Source organism: Euprymna scolopes, chromosome 19 (genome assembly GCF_053919585.1).
Source record: "Euprymna scolopes isolate OS-2025 chromosome 19, ASM5391958v1, whole genome shotgun sequence".
NCBI classification, from domain to species: Eukaryota; Metazoa; Mollusca; class Cephalopoda; order Sepiida; family Sepiolidae; genus Euprymna; species Euprymna scolopes.
Window position 1 is genome coordinate 23381949 of NC_136500.1, and position 20857 is coordinate 23402805.

A 20857-nucleotide genomic window follows, 5' to 3' on the forward strand; every position below is an offset into this window, starting at 1 on the left:
AAGTGGTAATCCTGTTTACAATACCTTCCCACGGGTCAGAGTTAGATATCAGGGTTGTTGTAGTATTAATGGAAAGAACTGGGTTATAGTTTGGCAGAGCCAAATTGTCATTCAGCATTGTTATACACTTCACCATCGCCACTTACTAAATCTACATCATATAACAGGTTGAATAACCTTAATGAAATAGATTAATAAAATAATAACAACATTTGTATTGTTTGGACTAATGTTTTAGTTTTATTTTCACTACGTTTTGGCTGATGTAACCTCCGACTTTCTTTAGGTGTATCTTGTCGAATTCTGGAATTTTTCTGTCAAACTCAGAAATCTGCACGGAATTTTGAATGAAGCCCTTTATTTAATCTACGGAGGTTAGCGTGCTCTTGTATAATCAGCCATATCAGGGTAGAAGTGCTGAGTGATTTGCAATTGTATTTTGAGTACCCCCCACATTAAAGATTGAACCTTCAACCTCCAGAAGGGGTTCTTTACAATTGAGTTTTAGGATTAAATGTGTGACATTGCCTTACTTATAATTGCCCTGTTCCTCATTTCCTTCTTTTTTTAAAGAGACAGGATTATTGAGTCTCCTCCTGCTTTCCCTTATTATCCAACATAGCATTACCATCGTGCACAGTGAGATGATGTATGGAAGTTAAGCCTGGTTAGTTAAGGTTGAAGATAAGTGTTGTATGAAGAGAATTGATATAAAAATTATATGATGTATGTTTAATTTGAATATAAAAGACCTGCTTAGATCTGATGACTTCAGAGGAAGATTAAATCTAAATAGTATAATGGGATGTGTGCAGAACTCTAAATAGCCTTGGTTTAGTCACCTTTACAAAATAGATGCGAATGCATGGGTAAATAAATATAGGACAATTGAGGTAGCAGTGTCAGTTGGTAGAAGCAAACAATGGAAACATATGAAGAAAAATATATGGATGAAGTTGAGAGGAAAATAAATGAAGACCTGTCCAGAGATAGATTAGTTTGGAAGTTAATTTCCAAAATCCGTCCAACACATGCCTGCATATAAAACAGACACGAAGCCGAATATGATGATAAATGAATGGATGTGAGTACTTGGGTTAGTAGATGTCGGACAGTTAAGGTAGTAAGATGAGTTCACAGGAGAAGGTCAAGGAAAACATGGGAGGAAGTAAAAAGGATGGACTTGACAGAATGAAGGATAAATAAAGGCTTGACCAGAGATAAGTTATTTTGGAAGTCAATTTCTTTGCATGGCTTGTTGCACTATGTTATTTTTTGCCAAATAAATTCAACTTGATTTCATTTGAATTTAATTTTACAGCAAATCCATGTGGATTGAAGCCATGTCAGAATGGTGCCATTTGTACGAATGTTGATAAGAGTTACGTATGCACATGTAAGAAATATTTCACCGGAAAGGATTGTGAAATACGTAAGTAGAATCCTTTTTCAAACACATTTTGTCAATTGACTGATCCTAACTCTCATCTTAAACTTAACTCTAACCCTAACCCTAATTCTAAAATTAACCCTAATCCCTACCCCCTGACCCTAACACAAACCCTAAGCCGAATCGTTACCCAATACTTCACAAACGTGTCACGTTACCATGCATCACATATAGTTTACTTCTTCCTGCACTTGCGTTTTCATTTTATTTCATTAACTCGTTAAAAATCAATAGGTCCCTTTCTGGGGGTAACACTTCATTTCTATATGAGATACGTAGATATCCGAGTGTTCAATGGAGATTTTCGTCTACCTCGCAAACGTTGACTTAGTGAAGAATATTAATCTTCTTCTCCTTAATTGGCCACTTAATTATGTTACATTTTATCTTTGTTGTGATCTTTACTGAATTGGATTGGATTTGAGATCAGAAATCCACTTGGGCTGAAGGAGTATTCAGCAAAGTACTGTTACTTGAGTTTTCAAAAATGAGTGGCCAACCTTATAGGTCCCACACTGTCAACGAAACTCAAACCTCTGTCCCATGCACGAAATTTTGCATCCTTCTGCCTGTTTTACAAGTATTTCAATGGCAAGTGCTCTGACGAACTCCAAACTCTTGTACCTTCCGACGTAAGTACTCCTGACTAACCCAATAAGCAGCAAAATTCCACCACTTCACTGTAGAGATCCCTTCATGCCACAAGATGATGCAATATTATTTATTTTTATAAGCAGTAATTTTTTAAAGATTTCTTTGAAAAAAAGAAATTAATTTAATTTTACCAAATATATTTTCACAAAAGTTGGCATTTTTTCATGAGAAAAAGATTTTAGTGTTATAGTCAGCTAACGATTTCCCTAATTTTCTGCAGAGCACTATCAGAAGCTGTGACAAGGCAAATTAGTTTCTTCTTCTCTGACGCCTATATCTCTTTAATATATTATTGAAAACACTTTTTTCAATTTTTTTTCATACTTTCATACACATATATTTATTATAAAAATTCAAATAAAATTAATTTAAAATTTTTTTTTTGTTTTGTTATTAAAAGTGCAAATAAACTAATTGTGTTATTTTTATCTTTTTATAATTTTGTTAATTTTTATTGTATATTTTTAAATAATGTCATTTTCTTATATTTTATTTTAATAAATCGTTTCAAGATACAAATACCGAATAACAAAAAAAAATTTTAAAATACAAAAGGCGAAGGAACTGATTAGCCTTGTAACCGCTTCCGGTAGCACCGTGCAGAAAATTAGGGAAGGCATTAGTTGAATATAACCGATTTTAGTTCAACAACGCGTGTGTCATTTATTTGTATTTAAGTGGCACCACAGTATGTATGAAATATTTAAATATCAAGGGAGGTAACCTTTACGAGACAATGCATCTTTATTTGTTTAATTTAATTATGATTTATGAATTAATTATAAACAAATCCCATTTTTTCTATTATAGCACCACCGTTATACGTAATGAAAGGTAAGTTATTTTCTTTTCTTAACAAAATAAATTAAATACCATATATTGTCCGGACAGGAAGTTTTTTTTATATAAATGTACACTTGGACAATACATTGAATCTTCTTATATAGAGATGGCATGCAATGTAATTAACAATGACGATTTATAATTCTATATTATTACTAGCAGGAACACCCAACGTTGTCCGGGATCAAATGTATCACCCTCCCATACTTTTATTGTTACCGAAATCAGTGAAATCGCTCATTTTTTTTAATCAAATCAATTGATTGCTTGTTCTAGTTAGGGACCTTTAGGGTTTGTAATGCTTTTAGGGCACACCCTAATAAAATAAATAATTCGATACAAGCTTCTAAAATGACAAATGCAACAACTTCATAAAAGGTCACAGAAAAGGTTTATTGAGGAGAATGTGGTATTTTCCTTGTAGAAAGCTGGACTCCGGCACCTGGTATTATCACGGTAGTTATTCCAGTGGAATCCTCGATGCCGTAGAGATAACACCGAGGTGGAGAGAGAGAGAGAGAGAGAGAGAGAGAGAGAGAGAGAGAGAGAGAGAGAGAGAGAGAGAGAGACAGAGACAGAGACAGAGACAGAGAGAGAGAGAGAGAGAGAAGAAAAGGAGGTCCGTTCAGTTTGGTGTCCCTCTGCGTAAGGATGAGTTGTTCTTCTTCAAACCGGATGCTGGCCGATTTCCTTTGGGGATAGGAAGGATCAATGCACCGTACCCCTGACTGGTCAAGATGTGGCCGAATAGCACAGGGGAGAGGCATTGATTCGAGGAAGAAAAAAGTCCCATTTGTTTCTGCTACAGACCCTCACCGCACAGTGTATCAGTAGGAAGCTTCACATGCTTTCGCACAGTGACGTGTTCCTCAATATATTGTAGTCTACATTGCACTGTAGAGAATCTATTTTTGATTTTATAAAATTATCTATAAATAATGGCTTCATTAAAGTTTAAAATGCAACAGTCAAGTATCATGATTCAACTTAAGAAACATTCATTTCGAATGCACCCCTATCTTATAAAAGCTTCCATATTTGATTTTATATTTTATTTGCCTTTCTGCTTGTGCAGTGATAAATGCACTTGTGATGTGTTAACCTTAGTCAAAATCGAACTTCCTTTTTTAATCAAATTATTTCTGATTATAAATTTTCGATACTTAGCAGACATATTCCAATACAAAACCTACATAAAACAACACTCCCAGATACAAATACCTTCGTTTGAAATTTAAAAAAAAAAAAAAAGCGGCCTTGCCGTTTACGAATCCATTGGGAGTGAACTCGCACACACACACACACACAGAAAATTCCTTTTATATATTAGTAGAGATTATTATTATATTAACTAACTAGGAGTTCTCACACAGTTCATTGTCAATGATTTCTTACTAATAATGTCCGGTGGTGCTCCTTGGAATTCAGGTAACATATCTCCACAGATTTCCAGTACTTTTCGTCTCTTTCGATAACAATTGCAAATGTTTTTATCATCTTATAATTTATGCATTATCTTAACAGTTGCTTTCTATTGATTTATCGCTGGCAACAATCATTGTTCTTCCCTGGGATTTGGGTGGAACTCTTCTATTCGAGGTCTGGTTAGTATTTTCTCCTTCACGGTCTTTCCATCCTCCATTCCCCTTTATGATTTGTTTTGTTTGTATTGCATCATTATTATTATCATTGTTATTATTTTTTTTATTCTATTTATACTCACTCTGAGTTATCGCAGAGGTCAGCAGAGGTAATCAGAGATTACTTACTAACAACAACTGAAGTTTGAGTGACAACAGTTCTCCCCAGATTTTCCAGTACTCTCCACCTCTTTCAATAACCTTTGCAAATGACTTTGCATTATCACAACAGCTGCTTGCTATTGACTTCTTGCTTGCAATGACTTTGACCTTTACTCAAAGTTGGGTCATAATAAGCCTGTCCAGGGTCCCAGTTCTCTTTGCGCTCATCCAGTAAAAGTCTGGTTAGTGCTTTCCCTCCTCAGTCTTTCCATTCTCCTTAACACTTCATGACTATTTGGTGTGGCGCCAGTCTACGCTGACACCTTCTGCGGTTTTTATATGGCCGGTTAGTGTTTGTAGTTCAAGTGGATTAGTTTCTGTGTTCAAGGGTTTTTCATAAGATTTCAGTTGTTTTACCGGTTGTTTTACCGTTTGTTTTACCGTTTGTTGTATAATCTTCTCTTGGATTCTGATTTCTCCTAGTCTTTTTTGAATTGTTCCTACAATTATTGGTATTATATTGATTTTTTCATAGGTCATATTCTTTTCAGTTCTCTGGTAAGTTCTGCACAGTTGCTTCATTTTTCTTGTTTCTTTGATATTCACCCTTTGGACTGCTGGGACGGCAAAATCTATGATTTGGTAGTTTCTTTCCTTCTTGTTAAGTATTATCATATCGTTGGATCAGTTGGTATGTTTTTACCTCCATGCTCCAAAGAATTTTGTGGTTTTCATTTTTCAGTATCATCTGCAGTTTTTACTTATAATATTTGTCTGCATGTTCAAAGTGCAGCCGTTTGAAGAGTTTTTAGTGAGCTGCTTCTCGAAGCAGTTGTATTTGTTCTTGTTTTCTTTTAGGGCTAGTTTTCTGCATTTACTTATGTGGTTTACTATTTCATCTCTTTGTCCACAAAATCTACATTTACTGTTATTACTATGTTTTATCTATTTTAGCGTAAATGTGGTTAGTTTGAATGATGTTGTTCTCAGTTTATGCGTTCATTTCTTAACCATGTCCAAGCATTTTCATGATTCTCTTCTCTTGTTATTCTTATGAATCGTCCATGTACTGCTCATCTAGAGAATGTCTTCCGCTATAGTGATCAATCTTTTTGTATTCCGAGTTATGTACTTTTCCAGGGTATTTTATGATACTGCCCAGGTGTTCATTCCTTTGAGTAGATTTCTACTATATAGTTTTGTTTCCAAGAGTTTCCTTGTTCTTCTAAGGTACTCTTCTTTCATTTCTGTAGACATGATTGTTTGTTTCCAGGACTTTCAAACATTCATGTTCACCAAGCGCCCTCATCGCCTCTTGGTTGGGCATTTCCATACTCTCTGATGCCTCTAGTTTTCCCCTTTTCATCTCCAGTAGTGCATACTTTTCCATTCCAAATTCTATTCCAATGTCTTGACTGAATATCCTGATTCTGTTTATCAGCTTTTCCAGTTTCTTTTTGCTTTTAGCAAATAGCTTCAGGCCATCCATATACATGAGATGCTTTATACTTTGTTCTGTGTCTGGAAATTTCTATCTGGTATCAGATTTTCTAAGTATGTTCTGTAATCTTTCATTGAGCAGCTGCATGTTAATCTACATTCTCAATTAAACCCTTTAAAATGCAAAAAGAAAAAAGAAAAATGCACAGAATATCCACATTAGAAATATACGAATCAAATTCATCTAAATATTTCATCTGATAATGTCCAAAATTTCTCACTGAATTCTTTTTCACTATAACTTTTTAATCATCTAATTCCATCTTAGAATGTTCAATTGTTCTGATTTTGATAACGTTGGAATATATATATTTTACTACATGAAACAAAACCCAATTATTCAATAAATCTAATATTTTTAGAGAAAATAAGTTCAAGATGTGGCAGTGCTGAAGTGGACATCTGCACAGACTGTATTGTGTTCGAATCTTGTTGTAGCTATAACAACCCTTTCACTACTTAGCATGGCAATCTTCATCTGATCACACCCAGGTCTATCTGATTACATTCTGAACCGATGCCCGCAAGAAAAAATAAATATTATAGTGTTTGATTAAATTCATTTATGTACTAACATTGCTGACAAAAGTATGAACTTGCAACGCCTTTGACCATAGATAAAATACTAACTTTAATTGTGACATGGCTCGAACATGTGACGATCACATTCACATACATTTAAGGAGGGCAAAACTGGTTGAAGTCAGTTGAAGCTGCAAGTTGGAAGGCGAACACTTAGCAGTCTGCTTATCAATTTACGTTTGTGCTGTCACACACACACACACACACACACACGCGCACACACACACACACACACACACACACGCTCGAGCGCAAATAAACGTTCATTGATTTTAATTTCCCCGTGCATTTGCACAAAAATAAGTTCTTCTAGCAACGACACAATTTCAAATACGCCCATGTGCTTTTCTCACAACAACAAAAGCAAAATGGATATATTTCTGGTGGACATAGGTGAAGACAATACCACGTGACAATATCGATCTTTGAGAAATTTTAGAAGATTGTTTTTTAACGCTTTCCCAAACCAAATACCAGCAGCAGCAATCTTGTGCTGGAATCCGATTTAGAAAGTATTTGAACGCAACAAACATTCTTTTTCTATCTCTTTTCGCTCCAACTTGATATGAGGACATGTTTTCATCTCATCCTCGTTTTCAAATCTGTCGGAACCATAATTACACACGCGGGCATCCAAAAAAAAAAAATATATATATACTTATGCACACACGCACCCATTCCGTACATTTTCTATAAGAATTACTAACAACGAACGACTTTCTTCGTGGGACTTTCGAATAAGGCGAACTTCGCCAGTTAAAACAGAAACCATGAAATAAGGACATTATTTTCACAAATGGCGTTCACCTTCCAATCATATTATTTTAACGAACCTTTTAACATGACCTTTTAATCTTAGTAATTCCACAAAGGATTTTCACCTAATTTGAATATTCTAACCTCAATGATTTCACAAGAACTCTTACCAATCGGATTTTGTTTATTCATCTTGTTATTTTGTTGAAAAATAAATGCGGCACATTTTAAACGAGAAGGAGGTGACATTGTGTTTTATTTTTATTATTATTATTATTATTTTGTTTGGGGCAGAAGACTTTAATTTCCCCTTTCCCCTACACGTTATAGCTGTTGCCACTCGACATGGACTTCTATTATTGAACCTAATATAAATCTATTTCATATTTTATATTTTATATATCTATGTACTGTTTTCCATTCGATGATATTACATAAAACGTATACAATTAATCAGTTTAAATTATCTCCAAAGAATTGACATAGCATAAAATGGACAAAGCGGTAAATATTGTGTTTCGGAATTACAAAGAATTAACATGGTTAAAAGTAGATTTGAAAAGATAAAGAATTAGTAGAGTGAGAAGTCGAATTAGTTTTAAATGTAAAATGTTGTTTCAGTTTGACTAATACAAGGATTACGCGTCTTTGTGTTAATAAACTGTACAACACATTACTGTGGGACTGCCTTCCTGCAGACTACGACGTTGCTGCCTTCAAATTCGATGTCAACAAATACTTTTCATAAACTGTCTTAATAAGTAATTACATTTTGTTCATGCCTTTCCTCAGTTTCAACCCTCTTATAATATTCTTCATCATTCAGCTGACAATCCATCTATTGTATTAACCCGCATCCTCAAGTGGCTTTTTACCTTACTAAGTAGTAAATTATCAGTAAAAATTAAAGCGGATTATTATTAGAGGATGTTGCAGCAAAATTTGACGCTTTATAAAAAAGTAAACGAAATGCCAGGAGGAGCTGAGGAGTGTTGTGAAAACCTGGATGGACAACATCGTTTTCAGACGCCCCTATGTTTTCCAACATGGTTTCGCTTTTGCATCAAAGGTCAAGACGAGTAAACTGTGGCTACTCAAAAAAATTAAAAAGTTTGATTCGTGTCGAAGTAACCTTCATCTAATTTAAAGGTCTTAGACCCAAAATTGACAGAGCAGTTTGGTGGAGTTTTCAAATGTCAAATTGTGTAAGTTTGACCCCTTGACAACCAAATTTCTGTCCGAAAATGAATTAAAAATATTTTTCCACTTCTCAATAACCCTTTTGTCACATCCCGAGTCTGTAGACCAAAAATTGACAGAGGAGTTTGTTAGGGAAATGTAGACACACAGACAGACAAGTTCACATTAAAAAAATATATTTCGATTATCAAAAATATCGACATTTTCTTAAAACAGACTAATTAGTGTTCAGTTGAATAGCCTTCTACTTTAATGGTTGTCAGCATGAACCATTAGAACTTGGAATTCACTTCCTGTTCCTCCCCACTGGTCGCAAAACTTCTGACCACTCTTCTCACCCGACTGGAAGCCCCTTGCTTATTCCTTCTGAAGTACTATCGAGGCAAAGACCAACAAGCATGCTCACATCATCGTTATCTCTGTAAAGGTTGCCATTGTGGAGGTGTTCGCCACTATAGACAAGTGCATGGTCGCCAAAGCATGTGACTTATTCTGCACTCGCCTTGAGATGGTAGTGTTCGCCGGTAGTTCTTACATTAAAAAATAAGGTAACATGTTACTGTAACTGTTAAATAACCTGTACACATATACAACACTTGTTTTATTGCCTATTTTGTTTTCGTTTTTGTAAAGTGTAAGATTCTGCTGCAATATCCTCTATATACGATGCTTATTTATTAAATAACACGTATTCATTTTTTTTTAGGTTACCTTACTGCTAAGATCGACATCGTCTTTATCATCGATACTGCCTATCTTGGAAAGGAGGACTTCAAGAGGGTCAAGGAATTTGTCAAATCCGTGGTGAAATACTTCCGCGTTGCCCCTACATACGTCCGTGTCGGCGTCATATCTTACAGCACAATGGTGGCTGACAATTTCAACTTGAACACATATTCAGATCTCCGAAAAGTGCTTCACGCCATTGATATGATTCGCTATGAGAAAGGCGCAGCATTTTCTGGCCGCGCGATGTACTTTGCAAGACACTATTCATTTGCAAAGAAATTCGGATACCGACCTCACGCTACTAATATTGCAGTCGTTATCACGAACGGAAAATCAAAGGACGTTTATTGGGCCAGAGTACAAGAAACTTTATTGAAAGATAAAGACGTTAAAGTCTTCGTTGTAGCTGTCGGCAAAGTGTACCTGAAGGGCGAAGATACTATTGCAAATACGCCATATAGTTGGTTTATTCTGAGAGTACCAAACTATAAAGTTCTTACACGATACGAGTGGTCGTTGGCTTCTAGGATATACTGGGGTAAGTTCTTCCATTTTTCTCCTTTCATTTACGACTATTTAGAGAGAAAAAAGGATAATGTAAATGCACTCCGAAAGCGTTGAATTCCGCTATCATCCAAGCTGATCGCCATTGCTTCCATCTTCTTTATTATTTCATGCTAATTAGTTTTCAAAATTTGTCGATTTCTCTATTTTCCTTCATTTCCTCAGTTTTTATAAGGCGCATGCCTGATTCAATGTTCCCAAAACAGCTCCTATATGGCGAGCTGTACAAAGGAAAAAGACTGGCAAGAAGACACTGGAAACCGTTCAAGTATAATCTGGTCTCCCTTAAACAGTTCAGTTTGTATTCTTATGAGAAAATCTAAGTCAAGGCAGATGTTCTTGGCGACTCACAACGGGGTTGCAATTGCTGAACTTTCATGCAATAAAGAACACGCGATAACATGGCATTCGAAAAGACAGAGCAATCAGCATCTGTGCTATAGAATCATCTCACAAGTGTCCAACATGCGGGAAATACTTCAGAGCTCGAATTAGTCTAACAAACTATCTCTGAACGTACAGAACAATTGCATGATCACAGCCAGCGATAGACGAACATCATAATTAGTGCAGTCTTAAATTTTTCACTTCTATCTATGTGTCTTATGTATTTGAAGAAGGTTAAAGAAATATTGAAGCTTCTTTAAATGTAGACCTATAAAAAGGTGTAACACTCAACAGGTACGGTGGCGCTTAATAGCATTATATATATATATATATATATATATATATATATATATATATATATATATATATATATTAAAGGCTTCGAAATGCTTAAGTATACAGAGAATATAACACCCAACCCAATTATAGGTTTTCCTTATACATTAACAAATAAGTCTATGTATACCAATATATGGCTTTGTCTTGTCCTTGTCCATAATGCTATTATATATATATATATATATATATATATATATATATATATATATATATATATATATATATATATATATATCACATACTAGCAAGATTCTCTGCATTGTTCAGTCGTCAAATATGCTTAAATATGATATTTTAATTATGCAGATTTCGTATTTATTATTACAGAGCCAATTCTCTGTCGATTATTATATTGTACCCAACATATAACAGTGATTTTAAATTTAAACAGATATAACTTTGGTGCCATCAGCTAGGATCGAAGCTCTCCAGTGGCATTCACGAGCAAATTACCTATGAACACATGCATATCAAAATCTTAAAAAATAATATAGCTAAACATATAATATTTGCACATGTGTAGATGGCTAACATAAGTTTACGTATGCCTGCCAAGTTGCAATTTGCTATTTTTATGAATCGTGTCAGTTATTTTACCGGCTTAAAACCACTGGTCTGAATCCCATATATATCAAGTTTCAAGTCTGTAGCACAAAAAATTAAAATTGTAGCATATTGACAGGGTAGATTGATAAAAACCGTTCTATATATGCACACATGCAGAGAGAAGTTAACTTTTTAATATATACATATATATATACCGTTTTATATGTAATATAGCGTTATATATGTCACAGTTGTATATATATATATATATATATATATATATATATATATATATATATATATGTACCACTTTATTTTACAATTTCTATTTCCACTTAATATGGGTTTAAATAGGAAACAGTTATTTGTTCATATGTCTGCAATTAGCTATTATTTCATGTTTATTAATAATGAATGTGAATAAAATCAGTGCGCACTGTTAATCTAAATTAGTCTCTCTCTTCACCGATGTGGTTTCACCTGTTTTCTATTTACTTATTGGAACAACAATATCCTGTAACAATGATTATGTTTCTATTTTTTTCAGGAAACAATAGAAAGTGGGTAATGGTTGGTAAGTAGCAATTGTGTTTATAGTTCGAATCCTCCTCCTCCTCCTCCTCCTCCTCCTCCTCCTCCCCCTCCTCCTCCTCATCATCCTCCTCCTCCTCCCCCTCCTTCTCTTTGGTTTAACGTCCGTTTCATATGCTCGCAATCCATTTGAACGGCTTTAAAACATTAACTTTCATCCCCATCTCTTTTGTTTACACCACTTTTTTCTCAAATCGATCCTCATCACCTCCTTCCATGTTTTCTTTGTTAACTGAACTTGTTGCTCTCACTTTTCTACATCTACTAAATTCTCCAATGAGGAACATAAGGAGGCTGACCGTTTATAGAGTTTAAGAACGTCGATCTCCCATAGGATAGATGAAATTGAACATTTCTGTAATTAATCATTTATGCTTATTGTTATGTATATAAATCATATTACATTATACGTTTTATGCATAGCTCTGGCAGAGTCATTTTTTTTCTAATATTGGGCTCCAGTATTTTGAACAATTAGTAATTATACTTATGCTTCTCTTTTAAATTAACGATAAGCTGGCCATTTATGTGTAAAATGTTTCCTCTCTGTCTTGTCTAAGATTTTACGAATATATATATATATATATATATATATATATATATATATATATATATATATATATATATATATATATATAAAGCTGAACGTATGCATAAGTTTGGTGGTTAAATATTAAATTCTGAAAAAAAAAACAACAACATATAGACATATATTCGAATTAAGAATTTATTGTTTGACAAAAGGAATATATAGAAGAGGTTATGTCAATTTCCTTAATCCATGGATTTTCAATAATGACTCATATCATCAGAGTTTTTGCTGTCTTAATTATATATTGCTCTATTCTTAAATAATGAGCTTTTCCTTTTTGGCTAGGATCACCCTGTAATTGTTACCTCAAGTAATATCTATCAGGATTTTCATCTGAATTCTATCAGTGTCTTATCTTGCTTATATATATATATATATATATATATATATATATATATATATTTATATATATATAATTATTTTCATACGTGTAGACACTAGTGTTCCATTTTTTCGTAATCATTAATACAGGAAGTGACGATTGCTATTGGTTGAGAGAATCAAACGCAGCTAAAAACCACCGTTGATTTTATTTGCTAAGAACATTACTTGTGGGTCGCTATCATTAGAATTTATGAAAATTAACAAGTATATAAATGCCAAATAAAAGCACAACGTTAAGTTAGTCAATAGTGATCAAACGACCGAAAATCGTGATCTCACACGATTGAATATATATGGGTGTGTGTGTGTGTCTCAAGAAACGCACACTTTTACTTATATAGATGTTATGGTTCTTGTATATGGGAGTGAATTTCATAGTCACTTGATATTTATGTTTTTAAATTTTCATGCAAATTACTTTATCATGCTCATTATTATATATTACATGCAATAAGAACAAATATTGTAATATTTTAAATAGGTTTTGCTGTTTAATTATATTTTAAAGCATGCTTTCCTCTTTATTTCTCGTGTAGGTTATCAGGAACAACTTAAATATCTTGGTAAGTATTTTATTATTATTATTATTATTATTATCATTATTAATGTTTATTATTATTATTTATTATTATTTATTATTATTATTATTATTTATTATTATCATTATTATTAATGTTCATTATTATTTATTGTTATTTATTATTATTATTTTTATTTTTATTATTATTATTATTAATGTTTATTATTATTATTATTATTTTTATTTTTATTATTATTATTATTATTATTATGATTATTAATGTTTATTATTATTATTTATTATTATTTATTATTATTATTATTATTATTATTTATCATCATTATTATTTATTCTTCTTATTATTTATTATTATTGTTTATTATTATTATTATTATTATTATTATTATTATTTATCACTATTATTATTTATTATTATTATTATTTTTTTTATTATTATTATTATTTAATTTTATTTATTAATTTTATTATTATTATTATTATTATTTATTATTATTATTATTTTTATTATTATTATTATTATTTATTATTATTATTTTTATTATTATTATTATTTATTATTATTATTATTTATTATTATTTTTATTATTATAATTTAATTTTATTTATTATTAATGTTTTTTTCATTTATTATTAATTATTTATTATTATTATTATTTATTATTAGTATTTTTATTATTTATTATTTTTACTATTATAATTAGTTATTATTATTTATTATTATTTTATTATTATTTATTATTATCATTTATTAGTATTATTGTCATTATTTATTATTGTTAAGTTTGCAGGTTGAAACAAGTAACGTAGAAAGCAATACAAATGACGACTCAACAAACAAAGCTAGATCAAATAAGAAGTGTATTAGGAAAAGGTATATTTACAGGATATTTAAATAATGGTGTCAAATAAGAGAGTCTTTGCTGGAGAAACATATCTGCTCTCGGCTGCCTTCGGTGGCTTCTGGTGAACACACACTCAGACTAACTGAGTCTTCCTATTTATGTGTAATTACTATCCACATATGCAAATGAATGTGTGCCACCACAACAATTATTATTATTTTTACTAGTAATTTTTATTATTATTATTTATTATTATTATTATTATTATTATTATTATTATTATTATTATTTATTATTATTATTATTATTATTATTATTATTATTATTATGATTACTATTACTATTTATTATTATTATTTATTATTATTATTTTTGTTATTTTTTATTATTATTCACTCACTCACTCACTAGAAGATCTCCCAAAATAAGCTGGTTTCCTGGAGATCGAGTGACAATAAGGCTTTCTTAATAACCATCACATCATTGGCGAACAAAAAGCCTTGTCAAGGCTCCAGAGCATTCCACACTTTTCCACTGGGGGTCTGATTAGTGCCCCCCCCCCCCTTTTCAGTCATCCTGGACCCTTCACAACACTTTGATATGGTCCCATTCGATGTAGATGCCAACTTTTTGGTTCCGATTTTTTCCATTCACTGTTTTCGGTTTTCTTTGCTGTCTGTTTTCGGTTTTCTTGATATTAAATGTTTCTATGAATATATTATAAATATTTTCCAGATAGTAAGTTTTTATACACTGAGAGAAAAGTTTTATATACTGGGAGAAAAGTTTTATATACTGGGAGAAAAGTTTTATATAATGGGAGAAAAAAATGAGTCTTCTGTATACAGGGTTGGCATGATATGAATAATGCAATGACAATGACGACGTTTAATTCTACATCATCATCATCATGATCATGATCATGATCATCATCATGATCATCATCATCATCATCAAATTAATTCATTAGGAGTTTTCTCACAGATCACCATCAGAAATTTCTCACTGATAATAACCGTTAGTGTTCTCTGGAGCCTGGTTGACAACAAGTCTCACCAGATTTCCAGTACTCTCCATCTTATTCAATAACTTTGTCAATGAATTTGCATTATCGCAACAGTCGCTTCATAGCTAGATAGTCTTCACCCGGAGTAGTAACATTATATTTAGAGAGGTACTGCATTCTTTTTTTGCCTTGAAAGAGTACAAAACCGACTTCATAATCTAGTGGGGGTTCATCTCTTCTCTTCGTTACAGTCTCTTTCACACACAAAAAACAAACTAGCCTCTCATTACTGTATTGTTATGTTCATGGTAGCAGATCGACTGATTTACAATCGATGTTAGCACTCTTCCCCTCCCCTATATAAAAAACTGAAAGAAAAAAAATGGTTGAGCTACAACTACAGCAAATGTCTTTCCATTTATCTCTTTCTCTCTCTCTATCCCACCCTCTCTCTCTCTCTCTCTCCCTCTCTCTCTCTCTCTCTCTCTCTGTACCAATAACCAAACTGACCTTCCATGAACAAAGTATCTTTGCTAGAATATACCACCTGTGGAACAGTTTCCCAACCAACTACATATCGTTGTCTTCAAGTTTAATGAAAACAAATACTTGCTGAGCTGTCCTCTTTGATAAGCAATTCCGCATAAGAACTTTTTTTCCCATTCCACCAATTGTTTTCAATCGTCTCGTGATGGTAACTATCGTCTAACTAACAATCTCTGTAACTCTTATCCTTCAGCACCCCTGAACCTTGATAAGAGTGACTTATTAATATATATATATATATATATATATAATAATTTTTTACTATAATTAAATACCTACAGACACTAGTGTTTCATCAATTCGAGAATCTTCAGTGCAGGGTGTCACGATTAACACCAGTCGACAGATTCGAACTCGGCAAGGCGAGCCATCTCTGGCTCGATTAGCAAAGACCATATCCATTTGGCTACCATTAACCGCGTGAAAATAACGTTGAATTTAAACATTTTAATTCTAAATGTTCATTACGTCAGACAGTGATCTAATCGTTATACGATGATCTATGCATAAGAGCTAAATTGACCGACTTAATTCAACTGAAAGTGCTTAACGATAAGACATGAGTTTCTTAAAGGGGCTGTCATAATTATTTTTTACTATAATAATTAAATACCTACAGACACTAGTGTTTCATCCTTTCGGGAATCTTCAGTGCAGGGTGTCACGATTAACACCAGTCGACACCATACATATATATATATATATATATATATATATATATATATATATATATATATATATATATATATATATATATATATATATATATGTTTTAAGAAAAATAGAAAAACCGAATGAAATTATTAAAAAATCAACGTTTCGTCCTTATTTCAGAGGACATCTTCAGGATAATTGAAATAAAAATGTAAGAAAAGAAAAAGTCCGACTTTTTCTTTTCTTACATTTTTATTTCAATTATCCTGAAGATGTCCTCTGAAATAAGGACGAAACGTTGATTTTTTAATAATTTCATTCGGTTTTTCTATTTTTCTTAAAACATAACGTCAACCACCGCTGGTATTTTTCATTCCTTATACATACATATATATATATATATATATATATATATATATATATATATATATATATATGTATTTATATATGCATATATATATGTATTTATATATGCACATATATATGTATTTATATATACATATATATATATATATATATGTATTTATATATACATATATATATATATGTATTTATATATACATATATATATGTGTATTTATATATACATATATATATATATATATATGTATTTATATATACATATATATATATATATATATGTATTTATATATACATATATATATGTATTTATATATACATATACATATATACATATATATTTATATATACATACATATATATATATATACATATATATATATATAATGAAATTAAAGAATATGGATAAACTCTTTAAATAGATATTCATCAGGTTATAAGAGGCTCAACATATGGGGGTGGAGCATGACATAACATGTAATTTAAGACAAGATAAAGTAAATAGAGATTTATATGAAATGCCTTATATTTTTATTTATTTTTATTGATGTTTCCTTCTATTGAACTGACAAATAAATTCATATAGACCTACATTTGCTTTATTTGGTTTTACATCTTATTTCAATATGTGTGTGTGTGTGTGTATGTGTATGTGTGTGTGTGTGTGTGTGTAGACAGCAAAATGTAATTATTACAAGTCCAATTTTTTCTTTTGACATTTTAAAAATTATTGTCTCGATTCAGTGAATTACCACCACTCGAAACTTACTGAGACGAGATAGTATTAAAAGAAAAAAAATGAAACGAGAAACATGTCCTACTTAGGACAGTGCTCTGGACACGTTTTCTCTGCTTGAAATATCGTCAGAAAGGAGACAAAAAATCTTTGTTTGAAAGTCACAAAATTTCTTGATTTCTGTGTGGGATCATCTCTTTTCCATCAACGGTCTTATGTAGCACAAAATCTTAATCTTTCAAATCTCATTAACAGCACATTGACCTTTATTATATCTCTCTGTCTGTCTGTCTGTCTGTCTGTCTGCCTGTCTGTTCCACTTTTATCAGAAAATACTGGGCGATCTGCCTGAAAATTTTTCATTGACTTTTGTTATAAGGTTCAGCGAACTAAGTATTGTCAGATTTGGGCTGGTGCATCTGCTACTTAGTCCTTCTGTTCTGGACAGGTTTCAAAAGAGAGTCACCAACCTAATAGGTACTGAACTGTCATCTAAGCTTCAGTCTCTGTCCCATCGACGAAATATTGCATCCCTCTGCTTGTTTTAGAACTATTTTAATGGTGGATGCTCCAATGAACTTCAAGCCCCTTTACCCCTGTCGCAAATACACCCGACAAACAGCAAAATCCCACCCCTACACAGTAGAGATCTCTAGATATAGGACGTCCTTCTACTCTAATAGTTTCTTCCCCAGAATTGCTAGACTTTGGAATTCCCTTCCAGGTTCCTGCTTCCTCAACTGTACTGACATGCAGAAGTTCAAGTGTAATGTGAACAGACATCTTGCTGCTCAACTCCCTACATAGTATCGCTGTAACTTATGGCCCCGATAGTAGCCCCTATATCAAAATGGCACTGTGCCTTGTCTGAGGTGAAAATGGAATTTTAAAAACAATTAAAAAATTATGGTATCTGCTTAATAGTTAGTTAGGAAGTAATAAGGAGTTTTTAATGAAAAAATGAACACAAATTTAATCAAATTGGCATAAATTGCTTGTGCTAAGTCAACAAGCTGTTGTAAGTTTTACCCGTTTTCAACAGGCTAAAATCTAGTTGTTCCATGTTAAACAATGTCAAACAAACATTGTGCGTAGGTAGGAACTTGTTTTCCAAATAAAAATCTTATTGAAAATATTTTTCGCTAATAATTAACAAAATGGATTTCAAATTTTGGAATAAATTTTTACATATATATTTTTTTTTATTATTTTACAGCCGATCAAAAACAATGGCGAGAGACTGGTTTGTATACAAATTTATTATTTGTGAATATAAAATGTTGTTTCTTTTATATATAAAAAGACATAATCAATAATTGACATAGCAAGAATTATAATCTTATAAGAATTGCATTATCCTAGAATTGTAGAACATCAGAATTGTGAAGCATAATTTTTAACGATGAAAAAGAATAAAATAGAGATGGACGCTACATTTGCAACACCTGCAACTGACATCCAAATAGTTTTTGTCAAATATTGTTGATTAATTAAACGAGAATAGAAAGTGGATCTTGGGTTTACTTTCAACAACCGTGTTACTTTCGCTTCCCTTATTTTGTCTTTTAATCCTCACATTCCATGAGCCATTTTTCTAACAAAAAGGGATAAATTGCTGTTTTCTGGCCAGAATCCATTCCATGTAAAAATTATTGTTAGCAAGTTTTTGATCTTGAAGTCGTATTTTTATTTTTAGCCCTTTGCATCAAGTTGCTTCATCCCTTGTCTGGAGCAATTTCCGTAAAAATACAAAAAAACAAAAAAAAAACATCAATAACTGTCATTGTGCAAAATAAGAAACTGCTTGTCACTTTACACTGTTAACTCTATGTCTGAAAACTTTGGTTTTTCTCAATGTAATATTCTTCACGGTTTGCACGTTTTATTTATGTATTACAAATAGAGAATAAATAGTTTTCTGAAATAATGTTTCCTTATATTGCCGTCTGTGTAAACAGTTGTGTGTGTGTGTTAGCATGTAGTAGCAGTTCTAATTCAGGAAGACCTTCCTCCTCTTATTAAAAAAACATTCAAAATATGATGGAAACGAAATAACTCAATAGGATCTTCATTGAAGAATATACAGACATTGCTACAAGTTCAATAAAGTGATGGACACTGTCGTGCATCAGTTAAAATGCGAAACGCCCTCTTCAATGGGAGCATTCAAGACTGACTGGATCACTTCAAGAAGTATGTACTATGCGACAAGCGACAACCGCTTATTCATGTCACACCAAGAAGCTAAACCAATCAGTTCAACAGCATCTGAAACACTGTACACAAGTATAAGCTACAGATCATATACCCATTGTTTATTGTACTGTTTTAGTAAAATGAGGCAAGCCCTCACACTTTAAACTCTTCTTGAGATTAGGTTGAAGACTGTTTTCGCAGGATGTTGTGGAAACCAATTGTTCTACGGCAATGATAACACTGTTCAATGGAGATCAGAAGAACTGCCGTTAATTAGTTTGAATGGAAACCTGATAGCCCATAATGCCTACTAGACGCTGTCTTCGAGTATTTAAGGCCTCTCTGTAAAGAGGTTTGTCAGAACAATCTGGCATGAGGATACTTTTCCATAGAAGTAAACCCTGACCAAATATTCCAAACCAAAAAATAGTATTCACAGCCCAAATAAGATCTACTCATTACGGCTACACCAGAGCTTTTCCGAGGAATGGTGCACCTTCTGCAAGTGATATTACCTCAAGTAATAGCACGAAGCTGGATACTCCAACAGACTAGATAAATTCTTGTCCTGGAATCCAGTGAGACCAACATGAAAGATATACTACAACGTATAAAAATGGTTAATTGGGGAGAGGAAAATTATGTTCTCAATTTCTTTACTTACTCAGTGCTTGAGAGATAAAGAACTTTAATGGAACATCCGAATATCTATGTGTCTCATATACACTTCAAGTGTTAGCCCCAGGTTGTGGGCCCCTTGATTTCTGAGAACTTCGACTGAAGTAAAATAAAACAAATTAGATTTCTTACTGTTGGACTAACTTAAAGACAGAGCTCCTTGGTAATCCTGGACTATCACTCGACAGATGTCATCAGAATTGAGGGCAGAGCCACACCAGTTTGTAAGTACGACATGGACAAATTTGTATTGTGCCCCAAGAAATAGTCACCTGGTAAAAGAAGCTCATCTCAGACACATGATCCATAATAAAGATAAAAGTACTGAATGACTCTTTTGTTTGATATGATGTTTTAGGACTAAGAACATGCATTGTACGGAAAGAACTGATATGACAATGATACGATGGATCCGTAATATGAGTGCTAAACACAAGCC

General features: G+C 32.4%; 1 protein-coding gene across 8 annotated transcripts in view; it reads left to right on the top strand.

Moving 5' to 3' along the window:
• Positions 1-20857, top strand: part of LOC145303489 (uncharacterized) — a 731279-nt gene that overhangs the window by 479268 nt on the left and 231154 nt on the right. For all 8 annotated transcript variants that reach the window (XM_080144908.1, XM_080144909.1, XM_080144911.1 and 5 more), the window contains 6 exons: positions 1322-1432; positions 2915-2938; positions 9434-9994; positions 11840-11866; positions 13396-13422; positions 18761-18787. In XM_080144908.1, the coding sequence (XP_080001034.1) occupies positions 1322-1432; positions 2915-2938; positions 9434-9994; positions 11840-11866; positions 13396-13422; positions 18761-18787 (777 nt within the window). The remainder of the gene's footprint in view (positions 1-1321; positions 1433-2914; positions 2939-9433; positions 9995-11839; positions 11867-13395; positions 13423-18760; positions 18788-20857) is intronic.